General features: G+C 35.9%; 1 protein-coding gene across 4 annotated transcripts in view; it reads right to left on the bottom strand.

The window, feature by feature from the left end:
• Nucleotides 1-22,207, bottom strand: part of ST7 (suppression of tumorigenicity 7) — a 290,187-nt gene that overhangs the window by 212,285 nt on the left and 55,695 nt on the right. Inside the window, exon 1 of one of the 4 annotated variants that reach the window (XM_069107084.1) lies at nucleotides 9,265-9,703. The exons of the other annotated variants lie outside the window; for them this stretch is intronic. Coding sequence (XP_068963185.1) covers nucleotides 9,265-9,286 — 22 coding nt within the window. The 5' untranslated portion in view covers nucleotides 9,287-9,703. Of the gene's footprint in view, nucleotides 1-9,264; nucleotides 9,704-22,207 lie in introns of those variants that run through there. 4 annotated transcript variants of the gene reach the window in all.

Genomic DNA, 22,207 nt, shown 5'->3' with positions numbered 1-22,207 from the left:
TTTAAAAAAAAAAAAAATAAAATATATACTCTCTTTTTTATATAGTTTTAATATAAAAAACTTTAAATAAGGTCAAATATTTATTTACATTTGTTTTTTTTTTCCCTCCTGTTGTTGTAAAAAAATAAAAAAAAAAAAAGAGGAAGATGGGGGGGGGGGGGGGGGGGAAACAAAATATCGCTCAGAAATTTCTCATTTTGATGCTGCAGTCCTCCTAAGCTAAACTAAAGAAGATGCTAACACCAATGGACTAAAAGATAATGACAAAAATAAACTGAAACACTCTGTATAGGATCTAGGCTTAAATGTATTCAATTATATTTGTGGTTGCCTGTTAAGAACTAGTCAGCTCTGAAAGCAAGTAGTTCATCTGAACGAAGAAGAAAAATGGAAATTTTGCTGCTTTACTTCGGTAGAGATCAAACTGGATTAGGAGCTCTAAAAAAGCACAAGAAAATCTGAATGGAACCAGTAGGCTGCTAAAGAGAAAGGAAGATCCCCTCAGGGAGATTTTTGCCAAATCCCTGCAGGGAGATTTTTGCCCTTACTATCCAAGAACCACATTTTATGATTAACATCCAATAATCAAGTCAGAAGGAAGGGAATTAATGAGATCATTTTATCCAACTGACTCATCTGAAGATTGAGGAAACTGAGGATTAAAAGAGAAAGTGACTTATTCAAGGCCACACACCTACTAATGTTAACATCAGTTCTTGAACCTCAGTCATGCAAACTGCAAAGACCCCAGACCTTAAAATATGAAGAAAAAGTCTTCAGGAGCAATGGAGCTAATATATTCTATGTGGGCATACAGTAAATCACAGGGTATGAATTTGAAAAGGTTATCCTTACAGATAACGGAACAGAGGCCAAGAGATCAAGTATCTTGTCCAGGTCTGAACCTCAGTCTTCTGATACCAATTCTAGCACATTTTCTAATACACTCAACTACCAAGACTGCTACTCACAAAAATATCTGGGTGTTTTTAGTCAGTCAAAAGGCATTTATTAATAACATTTTCCCTATTAAACTTCGTAATTATTTAATTAGATATTAAGATTTAAGCCAATCCTTTTTTCAGATGTAAACAATAATTTGCAAATGTATTTATAGGCCCAGTCATACAATCATAATCTGTCACTGAATAAAGAGATAGAGACATTCTTAGTTAGATATACATATTCTGTAATGCTAGACTCTGAATCAAAGGAAACAGAAATCAACAAAATACCAGCAATAGAAATATTAACAAAAATATCAACAAAATCTGATAACTAGAATCCCCAATTGCAAACCAACAAGAATTTAACAAGCTCTTCCACTGTGAAGAGGCTTCTACTCAGATTGGTAGAAGAGCCTACAAAATGATAGCTTTTGCCCCAGACACTGAAACTCACAAGGGAGCTGGGACATAGATTAAATGCATGTATACGATAGCAAAGAGAACTTAGAGATGACTTCTGCCTAATGGAGAGAGCCCAAAGATAGCTATGACTATGTAACTAATCATCTGAGCATCTAAGTGTGCCTCAACATGGCTGGAGAGGAAAAGGAAAGCAGTTTTGGCAGTTAGTGGGTAAGGAAAACATCACAGGATGGCAGAGTTGTCAGTGTAAATATAAAGAACTGTATCCTGAAGTTTCAACTCACTAAGCAACTTAACAGTGAAATACAAGGTATGGATCCCTAAAAGGCACCTAGTGATCACTTTCCTCTTTGATTATTTTTTTTAAATCTCTACCAGTCCCAGGGGACCATATTATTAGGTGCCTATCTTCTAATTAATTACTCTTCTAGTATTTCACAGCTGGATACCAACATAGCTTTTATCAGTTGGATATACATGTAGATTAAGGTTTACTGGTATAAGTTAATATGAAGTGTCAAGTTGCCAAGGAGTCACAATAAGATTACAATAAGTCACAATAAGATTTCAAAATTTGAAAAAAAAATTTCTTTTACACAAAGGTAGAAATGTCACCCTTTTTCTCCCTTCCATTGCTTAGAAAACACATTATGCATAATTATATGAAGGTAGAACCATCACTGATGAGAAAAGCTGCATAGTTTAAAAGTCATCCTTTTGAGAGACCTGTATTCAAATCCTCAAACTACTTAATATTTATTGCCATATAAACTTGGAAAAAGTCATTGCCCGTATCTGGGCTACTACCTACTTTATGAAATTAAAGGGTTGCACTAAATCAGGTATCCTTAACCTTTTTTGTCATGGTCCCCCTTTGGCAGTCTGGTGAAGTCTATAGATACCTTCTCAGAATAATGTTTTTTTAATTCATAATTGAAGGAAATGCTAAATTTATGTTAGAAGTTCATAAAATATGCTCCTTTTTCCCTGAAAAGCGATAAAATCTTTTTCCTCAGTCAAGTGCACAGAACCTCCTGATATCTATCTACCCCAATTTAAAACTTTATTCATTAAATGATCTCTAAGGTCCTTACCTCATCTAATGACTAGAAATTTTGCTAATCCTTTCTAGGAGTTTCGATACTTAAAGTGGCCATTGAGATTAGCCATTTTTTTTTTCCTGAAAAGATTTGATTAATCATTCTAGGGACCAGTTTCCAATGTTCTTAGTCACACTAGTCAAGTCATGTTAAGTCCATTATCAATCAGTTAAGAAGAATTTTTTAAGCATTTTCTGTGTGCCAGGCACAAAGAAAAATTACAAATAGTCCTTGTTCTTAAGAAGCTCCTGTTACAATGGGGGAGACAACATGTAAATAACTAAATACAGACAAGCTATATGAGTGTACAAAGAAGGCACTCTAAGAGGAGGGAGGCATTAGCAGCAGGGGAGATTGGGAAAATACAGATATGAGGTAAAAGAACATAACAGGGATGAGAGACAGATTGGGCAAAGTGAGCGTCCAGGGCAAGCACGCCAATGCCAGAGAACTGCTAAGTGCATGAAGGAGAAAAAGAAGCCCAGAAAGGCAGGAAGAGACTGGGTTATGATGAGTTTTAAAAGCCAAATAAAAGAGTTTCTATTTGATCCTGAAGGCAACAGGGAGTCACTGAAGCTCACTGAGTCGAGGGTGACATGGTCAGATCTGCTCTTTAAAAAATGTCACCCTGGCAGTTGGGTGGGGGATTGGACTGGAACTGAGAGAGGTTTGAAGCAGGGTGACCAATTAAGAGGCTTTTGCAATATGCCAAGTGAGAAGTGATAAGGGAATGAAGAAAGGTGGTGGCTGTGGGAGTGCAGAGACGGTGATATTATAGATATAAATATAGACACAGAGGAGAGACATGGACAGATGAGAGATATAGAGACAAAGATGAAGATATAAGATAGGTAGATAGTAACTACAAGATTACAGAACAGACTGGACACTAGTGAGTAGTTGAGGGTGAGCCTTTCTTAGAGACTAGCAGCCTGGGTGACTGGGAGAATGATGATGCCTTTAACCATTATATGGAAACTGGAAAGAGGGGGATGGTTTGGGGGAGGGGAAGAAGAGGTCTCTTTTGGATCATTTTAGTTCATTTGGAAGTCTATTAATAAGGCTATGCTTTGTATGAATTGGAAATTGTCATCAAGTCAGAAAATTTACAGCTTATAATAAAGATATATTTCCCTATCAGAAAACTGTATTCTTAACATGTATACATGAACAAGTTTTTAAAAAATCACCTTTGGATATTGGTTTATTATGATTATCAATCTACCAACTTCTAGGTAGTCTACGAAAAGAAAATGCAATAAAAAAACAGAATAGCAAAAAATAAAAATCTTCTAAAGGGCCAGTTCTACAATTTTCTATTCCAGTTAACAAGCAAACAGGGTCTCTAGGATAAGAGTTTTTAAAAACTAGCTTAATCTGAGGATTACTTAAATTATAAAGAAACTATAGTAGATAAGCTATATTTATGCAAATGTACTTTTATTCCTGTAATTTTAAGATGGTAGGATTCTTCTTCCTAGGAAGAAGATATCCAAATTATCTCACGTTACATTTTCTAGTGTCCCATACTAAGTCCTACCATATGTGCAGTATGTCATAATAGTAATAAAAATGTATATATTTATTTAATTAAATTACTATTAATGTTTTGAAATCAAACTACAAATAATCAGAGCCTTTTCTGGCTAGAAATCCCTAATAACAATGGGACCGATTCACATCCTGTATAATTACCCAGGGGAGAGTCTATGGGGAAAGTTTCCATATATGGTTATTTTCCCCATAGAATCCCCACAGTTACACAGGATATGAATCTAGTCATTGTGACAGTGCAAACAACAGATCACCAAAACCCATTTATAATCTTGCTAGACAGAATGTAGACTAACACTCGACCAATCATAGGAGGGAAAATTTGGAAGGGAAATATTTGTGGAAAATTTAGAAATAAATGGAATTTTTTAGTCCATATTTTCATATTACTAAAATGGATCTATAAATATAAATATGAATGAATTTTCCTCCCTCCCTTTAAGTTTATTTTTAAATGTAAAAGTATTAAAAGTTATGATGTGAACAATCAACACCCAAGAAATCCAAACAGAAGTTTAACATCAGAACCTCATGTTGTCAGAAGGACAGAAAAGATGATACAGCAACATGAGTCAAAAATGGAATGTGAGCTTTAGGTTACCAAGTGAGCTGGGCATGTGAGCTTGTCACAATCTAAATCCCTGGGAGCCATGCTACTTTTTCAATACTCAGGAAGTTAACAGCATCTGTTCCTCTGCTGTTCTGAAGGTGAATAAATATGATAAAGTTTCCTTTTAAATTCATGGCTACCGAAGGGAATTTAGATATATTTTGTTGTTTTCATCTAAAAAGCATATTTCTAAAAATCTACTTCTCCTAGAGAGACTCAGTTAAAGATGGGAAGAAAACAGCTAGAGTTTTTAAACCAATAAGCTTCAAATGACAAAGAATCATCAAAGGGAAGAAGAGAAAACTGAGATACCTAACTTTTTGATAGTATAAGAATCAGAATTTTCTGAAATTATTTCAATAGATGTCCAAGTGTGCCTGAAATGTCTAGAGATATCTGAGTAAAATAATTCCCAGTTCACTTTTCTACCAATTTTAAACTATAATTTTAAAAACAAGATGCTAGGTTTAAAAATATCATGTCTATTGAAAAGGGTGACTGAACTACACATAAAAGGGAAATCTGTCATTTTTTAAATTATCAAATTTAAAGGTCTATCTATTGCTACAGTACACAACTTGGTTGCCTTCTACATGAGTGGCTCATGATTTTGTAATTTTTTTTTTACATAAAAAGCAAACTATCACATATTATTAAGGACTCACATCTCTTGGTTCAAAGTGTTATATTGTGTTTTTCTTTTTCTATTTCTGTCATAAGTGAAAACAAAAGTAACATCTAAAACTGGCCAGGACCACTTGTCCAGATAGTCCTCCTGGATTTAATAAAAAGGCAGGCATTTAGACTCCCACCCACACACCATTCCCTAGAGTATGGAAAATTGGGGAGCAGCAACAATAATGTTGAACTCCTTGAGAGAGGAGGTGGGTTGAGGTGTCTTTGCCAGAGGCTTTTTTTTTCCTTTTAAAAATGTATTTCTTTTCTTTGATACTTTTAAATATATAAAAATGTATCTTCTTCCCTCTTGCCTCCCACCCAAAAATCCACTTCCCTTCCACACATATCCTTCAGGCTGCCCCTTTTTGTTATTTCTTTTCCTCTTCATATCCTGGATGGGCATTTAAATCTAATTTCACCAGTATAAAATGCTGAGGGTATTAGGTGTCTCTGTGTGCCCCATCCCCACAGAGATGGCCCCTATGGCTCACACTACTCTGGACATATCTGCTCACTAGCCAGTGCCTACGTCAGTCTAGTTAGCAAGTCATGTGCTCAGGGAAGCCCATTAACACTTTTTGGCCATCAGAGCACAATTACTGCTACAGTGACACTTTAAATTGTACCCTAATGGCCTGCAGAGTTAACCATTAGGGAGTGACTTCAGTTACTAGGGAGGATAAAGTCCAATAAATACTAATTGAATAGAATTTAATCTTGCTTGAAGTATTTACTTTTTAGAGAATCTCTGCCTTTATCTGGTTGCTAAGCTTTATCAGGGTGTAACCAGATGTCCTCTGCTGTGGCAAATACAGGATAGGGTCAATATTCCCTGCCAACATATCTAGAATAGATAATAACCTGCTTTTTTACCAACATCATTATTTAAAGGTCTTTAGGCTCTTCAAATTACAAAACTGAAATATTAAGTTTAAAAATATTGTCAAATCAAACTTTGGTCCCAAAATATGTACTTTGAAAACTAAAAATAATACTTTATGTTAGTGTACCTCTTCCAGAAGAACTCAAAGTACTCTGCCTACAGAAATTCTCCTTTCACATCTTGCAAGCACAGAGGGTGTTTATAGCCCCCATTTTACAGATGAGAAAACAGATTTGCATGAACACTAAGAAAATATCAAACAATGCAAATTAGTTTCAGGAAAGGCTACAGAAGTTCTCTTTTCTTCCTCAAAGGGTACACACACAATGCAACAGTACTGCTCCAACTAAGATCATCTGTTAAGTCCAAATTCATTTCATTTCAATAAACACTTATTAAGGATGCCTGCTATTTTGAAGGCATTGTCCAAAGAGCTATGGATAGTATATGCAACTATGTGAATGACAAAGAACTCATGAGCTGTAAGAATTTAGATCCATCAACTCTTGTTAGAGTCAGACTGTTTCTCCTACAATTCATGAAGATCTCCCATCAGTTCAACATTCTGGTCACCATTTCTTTGTTAAAAAGAAATCAATAACAACCTGGAAAACAAGTGTAGGCATTATTAATATTCTTAACATTAACAAGCATGGACATCTTTCTCTTAGGATAGTTGTAAGGACTGTTTCTATCAGTTATCTTTTAATCGCTTTCAGGTACTTTTTATAAGCAGCTTAAGGAATCAAGCAGTATAGTTTTAGGAAGATAGAATATTGTGTAATGTGACACCTAGGAGAGGCTGCAAATTGCTGACCTCAAAGGCCTAAAACATAAAAAACAGCCTAATACAGCATGTGGACAATGGAAGATTTTTAAAAGATGATTTCTTTTAGAAAGAGACCAAGAACAAAAGATGTCCCTAAAGGAAAAGGAGATACTTCTTCAGATAACTAATATTCATAAAAATAAGTATAATAGACCATGGCACAATTTCAAGGTTAAGAATGATAACCTATTATTAAGGTGGATAAGAAACAACTTCAGCCTTTTACAGCACAAAATACAATGCCCAACACTCTGTGCCAGATAAGGAAAATACAGTAATTCTATTATAGTTAACAAATTTGATTCCTTCTAACTTTGTAGAATTCCGAATAATACATTAGCTTTAGATAGCTTTAACCCCTAATATAAATATAGATGCAAGAAGTGAGTAAAGCTCTCCAGAAAATGCATATACAACAAAATCAAAATAAATGCCAACAGACAGGACAAAAAGATTTGACCTTTGTTGGAATGTAAGCTTTAGGGCACCTACCCTGCTCTAAGCTAAGGCTATTCATAGATACTTTTGACTAGGGACATAACTGGCTTGCCCTCCTGTTTGATTCTAACCCTACCATTCAATAAGGTTTAAAAAAAAAACTGTTACAGAGCAAGACAAATATTTTCTAGCACCCTTCCTTCCCCCCCCCCCCCCCTTATGATTCAATGATCTGGTGGTAGCCATGGAGACCAAATGCAACCAGCAATCTTCAGACAAACCAGATAGCACATGGGTAAAATTCTGTTCAAAAGATTAAGAAGCTCCTTCTTTGTGATATACTTAGCCAAACAATATCTGACCATCCAGTCTAAGAATCCAAAGCCTATCAGCCAGCTTCATTTGTATAAAACTCAAATTTCCTGTGTGTGTCCATATTTATGCCTATATTTGTACACCTGAACAAGCAGAATTCCTTGACTATGAAGGAATTGGAAGATCTTAGTCACTGACTAGTGGAGTAAAAGCATGTTTCTAAATGGAATCATTTACAAATGGCAAAAAGTAAATAAAAGTATTAGGAAAAAAAGTATTCTATGAAATATGAAAACATGAAGAATCAAAAATTAAATTTCACTTTTATTCTTTGCTGACCTTGATGGGTCATTGTGCCAGTGTCAAGGAAAGCAAAGCTGTCACCATGAAACAACAGAATTAATTAACCCCAAAAGAAAAGCCAGCCAACAAACATAAAAAAAAGCTGAGAATTATTAGATATAGTTAGGTTACTATTCTAAATAATGAGCTATACAAAAATAGTCATTCTGACCATCTAAGGACAATGTCATTATTTAAGTTCACAAGAAAAAAATATTATGTCCAACTCTTTCCTCTTTTCCAAAATGAGGCAGCTTCTTGCTAAATTTTTTTAAATGTTCTAACTGCCTGCAGGTTGCGACCACGTAGAAGTAATTCTTCAGCCTCATTTGAGATATGAAGCAGTCAATCAAATGCTCTGCAGGGTCATGCATACAGCATATTTACAAATTATATTATTCTGCATTTATCATTAAATAAGCCTTATATGCAATAACTTAGGTATAACATCATTTTTAGCATTAGTTTAGGCTTTCTAAAATGATACTGCCATCCAATCCTGTCCCACTGTACAAGGTTTGCAGGTTTCATTGCATAAATTTAATCATACAGAAAATGCTGGATCACTGCTTTAGCCATTACAGGTAAATCTAACATATAAAATGGCTCACTTTTCTGAAATAAAATGGACTTCAGTTTTTATTTATAAAATTAAATCCACCCCTTTGTTTAAGAAAAATGAAGGGGAGGAAATACAACAGCACTCTTTCTACCTTAAGATAAATTTTTCAAGCCTCTCCTTTCTAATAACCAGCACCCTCTTCTCGAATCCTTCAAGTATTTACATCAAATCTGTGTGCCACAACCATGACTGAATATATAACAATAGGGATCACTGACAGACCTTATCCTATCAATTAACATATTCAAGTGAGACAGTCTAGATCCTAGGACTCTTCCTTTCCTCCCTCTCTCTCTTCCTCCCCCTAGGCCTGGTTTTGACCACACTGACATCTCTAGCTTCAAGGATGCACCACCCAGTTAAAGGGGGAGTCACTTCCCTGGGATCAATTGCTTTGTAAACAGATCAAAAAACACAGCTTTTGCTAATGACCTAAGGCAAAGAGAACACAAACTCCTGATGAATGAAACCATGACACCAAACAACCTTCTAAATAGGAAAGAAGCGGGATACGTTTACTTACATGAAGATTCAGTGCCAAACATGGCTGGCCCCAAATGCTGCTCTTTAAAAAAAAAAAAAAAGGAAGTAGAAAGATTAAAAAAAAGAGGAAAGAATGAGTGAGTGTGAGAGAGAAGAGATGAGACGACTACACAGCAGGGGTCATGAAGCCAGACAATGCAGTCCAGGCTGTATCCAGCTGCCAGATTCTCCTCTCACACGCTTCAGTTTTCTCCCATGGAAGTGAAAAGCAAAGGTCTCCTGTAGAACCCAAAAAAATCAGGAGCTGCTCTTTTAAATCCAATGGACAAGAGAAGGCCGATGTGTGTCTAATGTGATGCAGTGAGGGAGGACTAGGTAGCAGTAGCAGCAGCCAGCAGATACTGCAATCCCCAACCCTGGCTCTCTCAGTAAGACAATAGCAGAGCTTATGCATACACTGGATGACGTCAGGACACTGCAAAGACTGACTGCTGCTGTTAACCAGCGGCTCAGAAGGGGCTTCAACAGAGCACAGCAATTCAAATGGGAATTCCTTTGTCACAAAATGCACAAGACAAAGAGCCAGACATATATTTCCCTCTCCTGTTAAAAACTTCATCCTTTGATATCAGTCAGACTGAAACAGCCCTGGGATAAATTAAGAATGTACGCTCTGAAGCAACTTAGCTATGAAATGTATCATGCAAAATTGGTTTTATGTATCAAGCAGAACTTTCAAGTGACAGTTAGGAGGGAATGAAAATATTGAAGAAATAAACATACATAAACACAATAGTCACATATTTTGGAAAACCTAATTTCTTCTTTATTTACTCTAAATTTAGTAGGGCAGACTATCAACTCAAGAGTTACAGACACAAATATCTAGAGGTATAACTAAAATATTCTAGTCATTTGATATTGCAGTAGCAATTAAAAACCTCCTGCAAATCAAAAGAGAATCTCATAATGGAAAATGAACACAAGAAGAAATTATGCAACTATTATTCAAATATGGAAAGCTATATTTTAGCAAAAACACAAATAGATACATAGATAGATGCCTTTTTTCCTACTATATTCCTTCTTCCTCATTTGCCTAACTGTGTAGCTATTCACTTCACCTGCCTGTCAGAATTACTACTTCCAAGGTCAACTCACTCATGTAAAGGGATTGCATATATGCCCACATAAATAATATGCATTTCTATAAAATACACATACAAAATACATATTTCACACCAAATAGACTGAAGCCATTAACTACTCTGAATCACCTGACAAAAAGCTTGCTATGTTACCACATTCTCAGGAACCATGCAAAAGAGCCACATAGAAGAAGCATAAGTATAAGTCTTCTACTACTAGAATAGTTATCCAAAAGGGTCAGAGAGTATTTTTAATAGCTTTTAATGAATAAGCCCACACAGCTGCCATCACAGTAAAAAGAAAAGTACTGAAAAAGAAGGGAAAAAGGTCTGATTAATAAAAGAAGCCAAAAAAAAGTATTCACGTTCTTGAATGTTGCTTGCTTCCTTTGATACTTGGCTTCCTGATTTTCTAAAAGAAATAAACATATCTGTTTTTAGAGAAAGAAAAATCTCAGTAAGTGTACTGTATAAAAACTGTTTTGTGAATATTTCCTAATAAAATCCTTCAAGAAATGTATGTTTATTTTAACTATAGTTATTCTACTCATACTTTTCAGAAAATGGACTTTCAATCTAAACTTTTAAAATATTTGAAGTTTTAGGAGTTTTTGTTTGTTTTAGTGTGCCTAAACTTAAAAATTATATAGCTTACAATTATACTGTACCTCTTAAACCATGCCTTATACTTCTTCAGAAACATTCAAAAGCAGTTTTTTTTACTGACATGTTATTAGGTATGATAGAAAAACACAAGCATTTCATGCAAGTGTATATGCCTTCTATCAATTCCACTGTCACTGTAAAAAATCATGAGTTAATAATACTTATGTTCACAATAAACTATGATTTACTATTAAAATATTATATGATCATGACAAGTGAACTGACATGTGAACATAACATCGTTGACTGTCATTTGCAAGGCCAAGAATTTGAAAGTATGTGATTAGGAGCAAAGTGGGTCCAAGAATTTCAAATTCCCCAACACACACAATTTATTTGTTATATGGGAGATCAGTTCTTCAATTCATCTTTAAAACTAGTTCGCTAATATTCAACAGAATTGTAATGTAATCACTGTATGAAAGCTACATTGTCTTTTATTAAGTACTGTACCTTTAGAGTTTTATTTTTAAACCACTTAACTCAAAACAAAATACAGCCTTGAAAACTATCTGCAAGACAAACTATCTCTCACATAAAACTGAAAATTATAGAAGATGGCATGATAAATGGAACTTTGTTCAATTATCTATTTTCTAGGGAGATACAAAACAGAAATTATTTGTCAGTTTTGCTGTATGTGACTCTGGATAGGTCATACAATCTCTCTGGCTCTCAATTTTTTTATCTTTAAAATGAGAAAATCATAATAAATAATCTCTAAGTCCCTTTTGGCTCTAACAACGTATATATATTATATTATGAGCAAAACTCAAACACAAGAAGGATTTCTCCTTGATGGTAAGATTGTTCAAATGTTCCTCTCTGCAAATGATTTTGTACTAATTGCATCATGACCTGGAAAGATACCAAGCCTCGTCAGTGAAATGTTGAAGAATATAAGAGAATGATCTAATCATCCACATCTTAAGAACAAAGTTGATATAAAATAAGTATTATAGTATGACATGGGGATGGCTAGGTGGTGCAGTGAATAAAGCACCGGTGGGCCCTAGAGGCAGGAAGACCTGGGTTCAAATCCAGCCTCAGACACTTAACACTTGCCAGCCGTGTGACCTTGGGCAAGTCACTTAACCCCAATTGCCCTGCCTTCTCCCCTCCAAAAAGCCAAAAAAAAAAAAAAGTTATGACATGCAGCAAAACAGCCAGTCCTTTGAATCAATCCATCAACATATACTGTGAACAGGTACTGAAGATGGACAACAAGCTCAGTCCAGAGCTGAGTAAATGGAGTGGACTAGAACAGACTGGATCTTCTTTGGAAAGTTACAGAGGGCTTTCAATGATTACAATTACTCAGTCATTAAAACAATTCATTTCTTTAATGCCAATACTCTAATGATACATATGGGTGTGAATCTTGTAGTAGCACAATCTTGACATTAGAAATACAAATAATGCAAAGAACATTAGAAAGATGAATGCTAGGGGCAGCTACCGTGTTTCCCCGATAATAAGACACTGTCTTATTAAATTTTTTGGACAGAAAAACACCAGAGGGCTTATTTTCAGGGGAGGGCTTATTTTAATGAACATTGACAGCAACTTTAATAAACAGGTAAATGTGAACAAAAAAAATGTACCTTTATTCAATAAGCAAATCACTGGGGAAGAACAGGATGACGCGCTCACTGCTGCAGCTCTGACTGGATGCAGCTCAGAGCGTGGCGTGCGTTTCACGGGGGGGGGGAGATGGTGCATACAGAGGGTACCGTAATGTAGCGTGTAGCACAGGGGATCACCTTCATTACAGTAGCAATCTCAATAGGGCTTATTTTCGGGGGAGGGCTTATTTTAGAGGAATCTTACACAGTAAGGGGAGGGCTTATTTTCGGGATAGGTCTTATTATTGGGGAAACACGGTAGGTCGTGCAGTGAATAGAGCGCTGGCCCTGGAGTCAGGAGGACCTGGGTTCGGATCTGGCCTCAGACACTTAACACAAAAACTAGTCGTGTGACCTTGGGCGAGTCACTTAACCCCCACTGCCCTCCAAAAAAAAAAGCAAAAAAAAAAAAGACAAATGTTAGGAATATGTCAAAATATTGCTGAAGATGGTGATCAAGTGAGGAAAGCCATGAAAGGCATTAAAAAAGACATGTAAGACTGGAAAAGAAGGTGTTGTTGGTCACATAGTAAGAATGAAAGACAACATACTAGTAACCAGAATTGTAAAGTAGGAACTAATACATACATAATAAAGGAGATTCTACTGTTAAGGCAGAAGTTCCATGAGGAATTAATGGAAATATATACACAAGAATTACAAAGGATGAAGAAGAATGGAAGACTTAAAATAGGCTGCTTTTGGAGATGCTAGGCTCCACATCAATGGAGGTATTCAAATAGAAGCTAGATGACCACTTTGTAATGCCAAGGAAAGGCAACTTCCCAAGGTTCAAAATACCAGCATAGCTGCTCTCCATTTTATTCAGTGACAAATTAAGAACAGAGAAAATAAAAATATAGCATAATTCAAAATACAGCATTCACCAAGTGTAATTCAATAATTCCCAAGTACTACTACAGCCCTGGACATCATAATTCATTTAGTCAATCCCAAAGACCCTCTTCTAAGTACTACTCCACCCCTAGGCAATACATTCATTTAGTCAATCACAAAGCACAAAAAAGTCAAAAGTTCCCCACCCTTGGATCACGATTGAATAGGCCATCTACCCCAAAGTTACAACAAGCTTAAGCACAGCATTTAATACCCAAAGAAGGGTCTTTTATTCAACTTGACATGAGGCAAGGTCTCAGCAATCTTTGCTCCTGGGGAGACAAAGCTTAGCAAGGCCACAAGATACACTGCCAGTGTCCTCATTAATTCATTCTCTGTCTGCATAACAGTCCTAGGACCCCTGAAAACATTAGCAAAACCCTCTTCCAGGATTTCTGTAAATACTCAACAAAAAGTCCTTCTTCAGGGCTTCTGAATCAACAGCAAGGTTCCGGGACCTCTGCATCAATAGCAATGGCCTTCACCGGTTGGCACAACTCACTCTGTCTGCAGAACAGTCTCAGGAGCTCTGAACCAACAGCAAGGTTCCAGAACCTCTGCAACAACAGGATTGTCCTTCACCAGTGGATGAATCTGGCAAAACAACATCAAAACAGACAAAGTACCAGCATAACAGCCATGTCTCCTCAGTCCTTTGCAGCTCTGGGTGGCAGCTCTCAAAAGTCCTGGGCAATTCAAACTGGCCCTCAGCAATCCTCTCTGTTTCTGCCTCTGCGATGCTGCTTCCAAAAAAATTCTTCTGCCTCTCTCTCTGCTTGTGTCTCTCTAAATTCATGTCACCAGCTTCTCCCAGTTCAGCCCTCTCTTTTCAGGTCAAGTCCATCCCACAAGTGGGATTCACAAGCTCTGGGTTTTACAAAAACCAAGCCAATACAGGGGGATCTTTAAATTCCATTACTATTACAACCACACAGAGATGGAAGAAAAATGAGAGGTAGACTAATAAAGTACAAAGAGTACGGAACCTAAGAGTCACAAGATGAGCTTGAATATACCTCCAACATTTACTGGGCATTTCACTTCAACTTCTCTGAAACTCAGTTTCCTTGTCTACAAAAGAGGGAAAATACCACTTCCCAGCATTACTTTCATGGAACATGCATTTAGGATTAGAAGAAAATTTAGAGGCCATCTAGTCCAGGCCTGCACAACCTGAGGCCCACCAAAGGATTTCAGGCAGCATGCAAAAAAAGTAGAAGAAATCCTCTGGCATGCCCACAGTTGTCAGCAGCCCACGGGCTGATCTAGTCCTGCCTCCTCTTTTAGAAACTGAGGTTCAGAAAAATGAAATTACTTGGTTATATAGAATATAATGTAATCCAGTGGTAAACCTTTTACAACTTTACAAGTATTAGCTACTAATACTGAAAACTATTCCAGCTCCAGTATAGGTTGAACTAGACAATCTCTAAGGTGTATTCCACTTGGGATTGTCTAAGATTTTATGATTCTATTCATTTTACGTGCATCAGTGAAGGAGGTAACAACATAAATGAAATAATCCACCAAGTGACAGACATATATACCTACTGTGCCCAGTATTGTAAGATGCTGGAGCACCTTAGTTGTTGTATCTGCTAAGTATATTACAAGGAATCTGGATTGACAAGTCAGCAGGATGGTGTTAGGGAAGAGTATCATGCTTATCATTTAAGATAACAAAGTAGTATTCATTTTCCTCATTTTAAATCTAAAGAATGTTCACCTTGAAGATTCCATTGTAGTCCAGAATTCAGTGCCCACAGACTGTTAGGACCAAAGTAAGTTAAAACTACACATGTTTAGCTTGATTTTACATAAATGAATGGGGGGAAAGTATGTTTTGTTAAATAGCTTTTTGCTACTTAATTGTATAATATGGGAAAATACTACTTTCTAACATCGTATATCTTTAATGGGCTTTGACAAGTGCCAGAGATAATTTGTACCATATATTTAGGTCAAATAATGACAGGAATCTTTTATAAGCACATTAAATAATTCCAATGAAAATGCTGCATGGAATATTGATCTAATCTTAGAAGAGAAGAAGCTTTATTTGGTTTCCAAAAATTTTATTACCTAAATATCTAAGACTGTTGTGTTCCATAACTCATTGCCCTACATGGTATGATATAAAATGTTTGGATGGATTTTGTTTCTGATAAAAACTTGGGTCATTTAAGCAGCCTTGCAATCTCCTGAAGACAACCCAGTCCGGTCTCCTCTTCCTGTTTAATTCTGAGCTGAACTAGTCATCCCTTTGGTCTCTTTGTCCCAGACAGCTAGACAGATTATACACACACACACACACACATGCATGTATATTTGTGTATACATACACACACACACACACTAATGAACAAGCTCTATAGGTTATCCATTTAACTGCTTGTCACAATCTGGGTAACAGCCTTCTTCATCCACCTAGACTTCTCTGTGCAGATGGTTAGATTGACTTCTTTTGAATAGTTACAGATGTCTTCCAGGATGCTCTGCAATGTTCCGGTACTTGGTGAAACCAGCATAATGTCATTAACAAACAGAAGCACCTTAGAATACCTGGCTATTTCTAATACAAAGATTCTGTCAACTTGGACTCTGCATTGGATCTCCTCCATCAAAATGGCAAGCTTGCATTTTCCTGTCATATTCCTCATATAATATCTATGATTAGAAAATCAATGAAGAGGAATATTTCTGTTGCTTTATCTTTAAAGAAATCTCAACTCTGCTACATGAATGGGAGACGTATTAGAAGAGAACCTGCAAGGTGGGGCTTTGTTCTTTCAAATCAAAAGTGACTTTTTTTCATAATCAACAAACAATAAAAAGGGTAAGATCTTATATTCTCTTTATTTTTCAGGCAACTGCAAAATAGAGAAGGAATGGTCCATTGCAGAACATCAATTACAAAGACCTTGTTTCCTACCAATACTCCTAAGGAAAATGCCTTCAATTGATTTGGAGGTGAGAGGAAATATGAGTAAAAGAGGGGGAGACCAGAAGAGGGGAAGGGAAGAATGAAGAAATGGGGACAGAAGAGGGAGAGGAGAATCTGTGGTCACAGACTTGCCTTTCCCTGTATGATACAAAGATGATTTACTTATTTGGCAGTTAATATGGCTATTAGCACTGTATTGGGAACACAGCCCATTATTTATGAGTGATGTTAGCATAGAAGAAAAAAAATTGTTTTCTGGACTGCATTACATGATTTGGGGTGGGAGAAAGAGGAAACATTTTTTTTTACTTCATTTTCTCATAGGCTAATCTTTAAAGTAATTTTTCATTCCTTGAACTCATACCATGAGACTGAAGGGGTAGTCTGGAGTTCAGTAGTTTTTTTTTTAAAGAGATATAGATGCCCCTTACTATGTGGATCTAAATAAATTTCAAAATACTTACAAATATATCAGGTCTCCAAAGGCAAAAGTTAGATCTTTTGGTGCTATTTATTTTTAGGAGTTTATTCCTTTTGTATTTTATTTGTTGTCTATTATTTAGGCTTGCCATAGCTTCCCTGATGTAGGAAGATTAAAACAATGACTGCTTTCCAAGAAATATAGAGGGAAATTTCAAGAAAAATAAATCTAATAGCTAAACTTGGCTCTAACTCTTCAAATACCAAATTTCAAATGGAATGTTGGAAGACACAATGCCAATGTAGCAGAAAGAACATTAGATGGGAGTCAGAGGCCATGGATTTGAACACTGGCTGCTGCTCACTGTGTGACCCCAAATAAGTCAAGTGATCTCTTTGGACTCCATTTTTCTCATCGTTGACTAACAGATTTCTCAGGTCCCTTCCAGCTTTCCAGTATATCAACTTTCTCAATTCCTTTGATCTGCACCCTTCAACAACCACCAATGAGAATTCTTCCTCTACCATCTATAACTCTCCCTTGCTCCACTGGCCTGAATGTCCCTTTCCAGGTCCTGCACCTGATCATACAGTTATACTGACTGGATCTTCAAAAATGAGTTATCTAATCTCAACTAAGCCTTCACTTTTCCTCTCTTCCTTGACAAATTCTATCACACTCCCTAGAATGGCTGTTCCAAATGTTTTCTTTCCTCAAGCTCACTACACTACCACCACCCCTCTATCTCTCAAAAAGACAACCTTGACTTAGGCATCACTGAAAAAACCCCAAAACTCCCTCTCTTAACCAATTCCACACTTCAGATTAGCTCATTCTTATCCTCCATCCTCTTCTTTGTTCCAGTCTGAGGATGAAGTAGCTTTCTTCTTTTCTAACACTAACCCCAATTCCTCCACTTCCATCCTTCCTTAAGCCATGCCTTCCTGTCTCCTCCATGACCTTCTTGCTTTAACTCCTCTCTTCCTGATTTTGAATCTCTCCTTATTCACTGACTCCTTTTCTAAAACTTTCAAGACTTCCCAGATCTTCTCCATTCATAAAAAAAAACTTCACTTGAACCTACTATTCCCTCAAGCTAACATCCTACAGCTCACCTCCTTTCCACATACAAACTCACAGAAAAGAAGTTGACTATATTCACCATGTTTACTTCTTCATCCTTCCATCCACTTCTTTGCCCTTACAACCTGACTTGCATGCCCCACCACTGGCCTTAAACTGCTCTCTTCAAGGTCACCAAGGGTAACTTTATTGTGAAATCCAACAGCCTTTTTTTCCATCCTCAACCTTGTTGACTTCTCTGCAGTGTCTGACCTTTTGACCACTTCACCTTTCTGTATGCTCTCTTATTTTGAGGGTGTTACGATACTTCAGTGTTATGGTTCTTTTCCTATCTGTGCAAATAATTTAGCGTCTTCAAAAGGATCAACATCAGTGTCCAACCCTACATATGCCAATGTGCCCGCCCCCAAGGCTGTCCTGGCCTTTCTCTTCTTCCATCTTCCTTCTCTCATGGGGATCTCATCTGCTTCCACAGGTTCCTATATTATCTCTATGGATGACTTCACATCATGTCACCTGCACACCAGCCACTATTGTCATCTTCATCTCACTGGGACCTTGGTCTCTGCTCTTGCATCTATGGGCTCTTATAGGTGAGTTTTAGCCTTATCTTACCCATTACATCACTTCCCAGTCATCACTACACCATGCCACTATACACATTGTTCTGCCCCTTTGTGGTTCCTTTGCTATGGACCATCTTACCCCTTAGGGTCTAAACTTCTTACAGGCAGGGTCTCTTTTCCATGCTTGTCTTTGAATACACAGCATTTAGTACAATATTTGGCACAAAGTAAACGCTTATGAAGTGTTTATTGATATCTATCTATGTAGTCCTAAACTCTTCCAAGATCCAGTCCCTCTCCAAACCCTTTCTGGACATCACTACCTGGATGTCAAAACACAGGCAGCTCAAAATCAACACGCACAAAGTAGAACTCATTATCTTCCTCCCTAAATCTGCCCCTCCTCCTAATCTGACTATTTTTGTTAGACATCACTCTTTTTCTAGGGTCCCCAGTCAGTCAGGTTCAGACATTTCACTCTTATCTTCCCCAATAACAATGAATTGACAAGTTCTACTTATTCTACCTTTTTAAATATCAATCATATCCATACCCTTCTTGCCCTCATCATCTCTCCCTGAGAATATTATGAGAGTTTCCCAAATATTCTCCCCATATTCAATCTCTACTTTTTCTAATCTATCCTCTACATAGATCCCAAAATGATATCCTTTAATCATGTCTGGCCATATCACTCTTCTACTCAAGGGCATCAGTGGCCCTACCTTTCCTTTAACATGAAACATACCAGTATTATATAAACTGTCTGCAAAAGTAGGAAAAGGGAACCTTTCAATAGCTTTCTATAATACAAACATGGTCTTAATATATAAAGCAAAGACATACAAAGAAGACAAAGAAAACTATAGATCAGGGATCCTTAACCTAGAGCCCATTAAGAAAAATTTTTATAATTGCATTTCAATGTAATATAATTCAATAACAAAACCAATTAATTTGTACTGTATTTTGACATATTTTATTCTATTTTATGTTCTCAAAAACATTATTCAGAAAATGGACATATAAGCACTAGATTGCCAAAGAGGTCCGTGACTTAAAAAAAAAGGTTAAGAACTCCTGCTATAGACAAATATTCCTAAGGAACAATGGTACAAAAGTTTTAAATAAAATATTACCAAATATATTACAATAACATACCAAAGAGACTGCTACCAGGTTGAATTTTTACCAGGAATGAAATGTTGATACAATATTAAACATAATAAACTATGTTAATTACATAAAAAATAAAAACCACATAATTGTATCAACAAATGCTAAAAGGGACTTTTGACAGAAAAATCAAACATTGCTTTGTTTTCAAAAACACTAAAAGCAAAGGAATAAGTTAATTCTTGTTTAATATAGTAAATAAGGTCAATATAAACCTAAGAATAAATATTACATGTCATGGAAAAAAGTTGGAGGTCTTTGCAATAAAATTATGGATAAAGCAAGGACACCCATTATCACGGATACTATTTAACATAATGTTAGGAATACTACCTATAGAGATGAGACAAGAAAGAGAAATCAAGGGAATAAGCATAGACAATGAGAAACATAATTATTGCTTCTGGCAAATGATACAATGATTTACTTGGATGACTACAAATTTAATTGAAACAATAAATTCAGCAAAGTTGTAGGATATAAAATAAATTCACATAAATATTAAAATCATTTGCATAATATCAACAAAACCCAGCAGAAAGGGAGAGATAAATATTCAAAATTACTATAGAATGTTTCATGAGTCACATGTATAACCTATATCAGATTGCTTGCCATCTTGGTGAGGGAGGGAGGGAGAAAAAATTTGAAACTCAAAATCTTATTTAAAAATGAATGTTGAATACTATCTATATGTAGGTGGAGAAAAAAATAAAATACTATTTGCCAAAACAACTACAGAGAAACTACAAAGTGTTTGGGAATACATTTACCAAGATATACCCAGGAACTATATAAATCCAACTATAAATAAGTCTTTTATAGAAATCAAGTCAAACATAAATACTTGGGAAAATATTAACTGATATGAACACACTATGCCAATATAATAAAAAGTATATAATATTACCTAAATTAATTTATTTATTCAGTGTCATAATAAATTACAAAAAGATTATTTTATTGAGCTAGAAAAAACAAAATTCACATGAAAGAACAAAATGTCAAGAATCTCTAAGTAACAGCAAAAACAAAGTGTGAAAGAATGGGAATCTAGTGGTATCAGATCCCAAACTTGACTAAAAAGTAGTAATCATAAAAAACAACCTGGTACTGATTAAAAGAGATGTCACTGAGTAGAACACACTAAGTACACAATATACAAAAGCAAAGAAAATAGTAGCCTGTTGTTTGATAAATCCAAAGACTCCGGTTACTAAGGTAAGGACTGACTTACTGACAGCAACTGCTGAGAAAACTGGAGAGAAGTCTGGCAGAAACTAGGTATAGACCAATATCTAATACCATATAACAAGATAAATTCCAAATGGATACATGACTTAGACATAATAAACATAAACACACAGTAAATTAGACAGAAAAAATAATACAATTAAGTTTAAGAGAAAAAGTAAAATACAAACTCCATTTGGTATTCAAAACCCTCTACAATCTAACCCCAGCATATCACATTCTAGGGTTTTAAAGACAAAATAAGCAAATGTGGAGATACAAGGAGGAAGTTACATTTTCAAACTAGGGTTAAGGGGAAATATCTTGATTAAACAAGAGAAAGGATGATATAAGAGGTTAAAGTGGACAATTTTTATTATATAAAATTAAAACTTCTGCATAAACAAAACCAATGCAGTTAAAATAAGACAGTAAACAACTGGGATAAAGCTTTGCATCAAGTATTTTCTAATGAAGGTCTCATATCCAATATATGTAAGGAAATTATTCAAATTTACAAAAATAAGAACCAATCCCTAATTAGACAAAGAACATAAAAAGGCAGATTTTTTTTTTGGTGGTCTTTTTGGAGGGTCGAAGGCAGGGCAGCTGGGGTTAAGTGACTTGCCCAAGGTTACACAGCTAGTAAGTGCTAAGTGTCTGAGGTCGTATTTGAACTCAGGTCCTCCTGACTCCAGGGTCAGTGTCTATTCACTGTGCACCTGGATGCCCCAAAAGGCAGCTTTTTAAAGGAAGAAATATAAGGTATCAAAAGCAATATGAAGAAATGTTCTAAATCACTTATAATTAGAGAAATACAAATTAAAGCAATTCTTAAATTCCATCTCATATCCAGATTAACAAAGATAACAAATGAGAAAAATGACAAATGCTGAATGGACTGCAGGAAAATAGACACACTAATTATTGGTGGAACAGTCAAATGGTCCAAGCATTTTTGAATTTGGAATACCCCAAAAGTCACTAAACTATTAATTATATACCTTTTTATTCAGTGGTACCATTTCTAAGTATATACTCTTTTAGAGACCAAAGAAAGTGGAAAAGATTCCCCAATGTGCAAAAATATTTATGGTAGCTTTCTGGGAGCAGACCAAAACTAGAAGCTAAATGGGTGCCCATCTAATGAGCAAATAAAGAATGGTCAAATAAAACATAATATGTTAATGTAATGGAATTTTGGTGTACCATAAGAAATTACAA

This window comes from Petaurus breviceps, unplaced genomic scaffold, assembly GCF_028583685.1.
Source record: "Petaurus breviceps papuanus isolate PSGF00001 unplaced genomic scaffold, PetGlider_PUasm1.0 84, whole genome shotgun sequence".
In the NCBI taxonomy this organism is placed as follows: Eukaryota; Metazoa; Chordata; class Mammalia; order Diprotodontia; family Petauridae; genus Petaurus; species Petaurus breviceps.
This window is presented reverse-complemented; position numbering and strand designations above follow the sequence as displayed.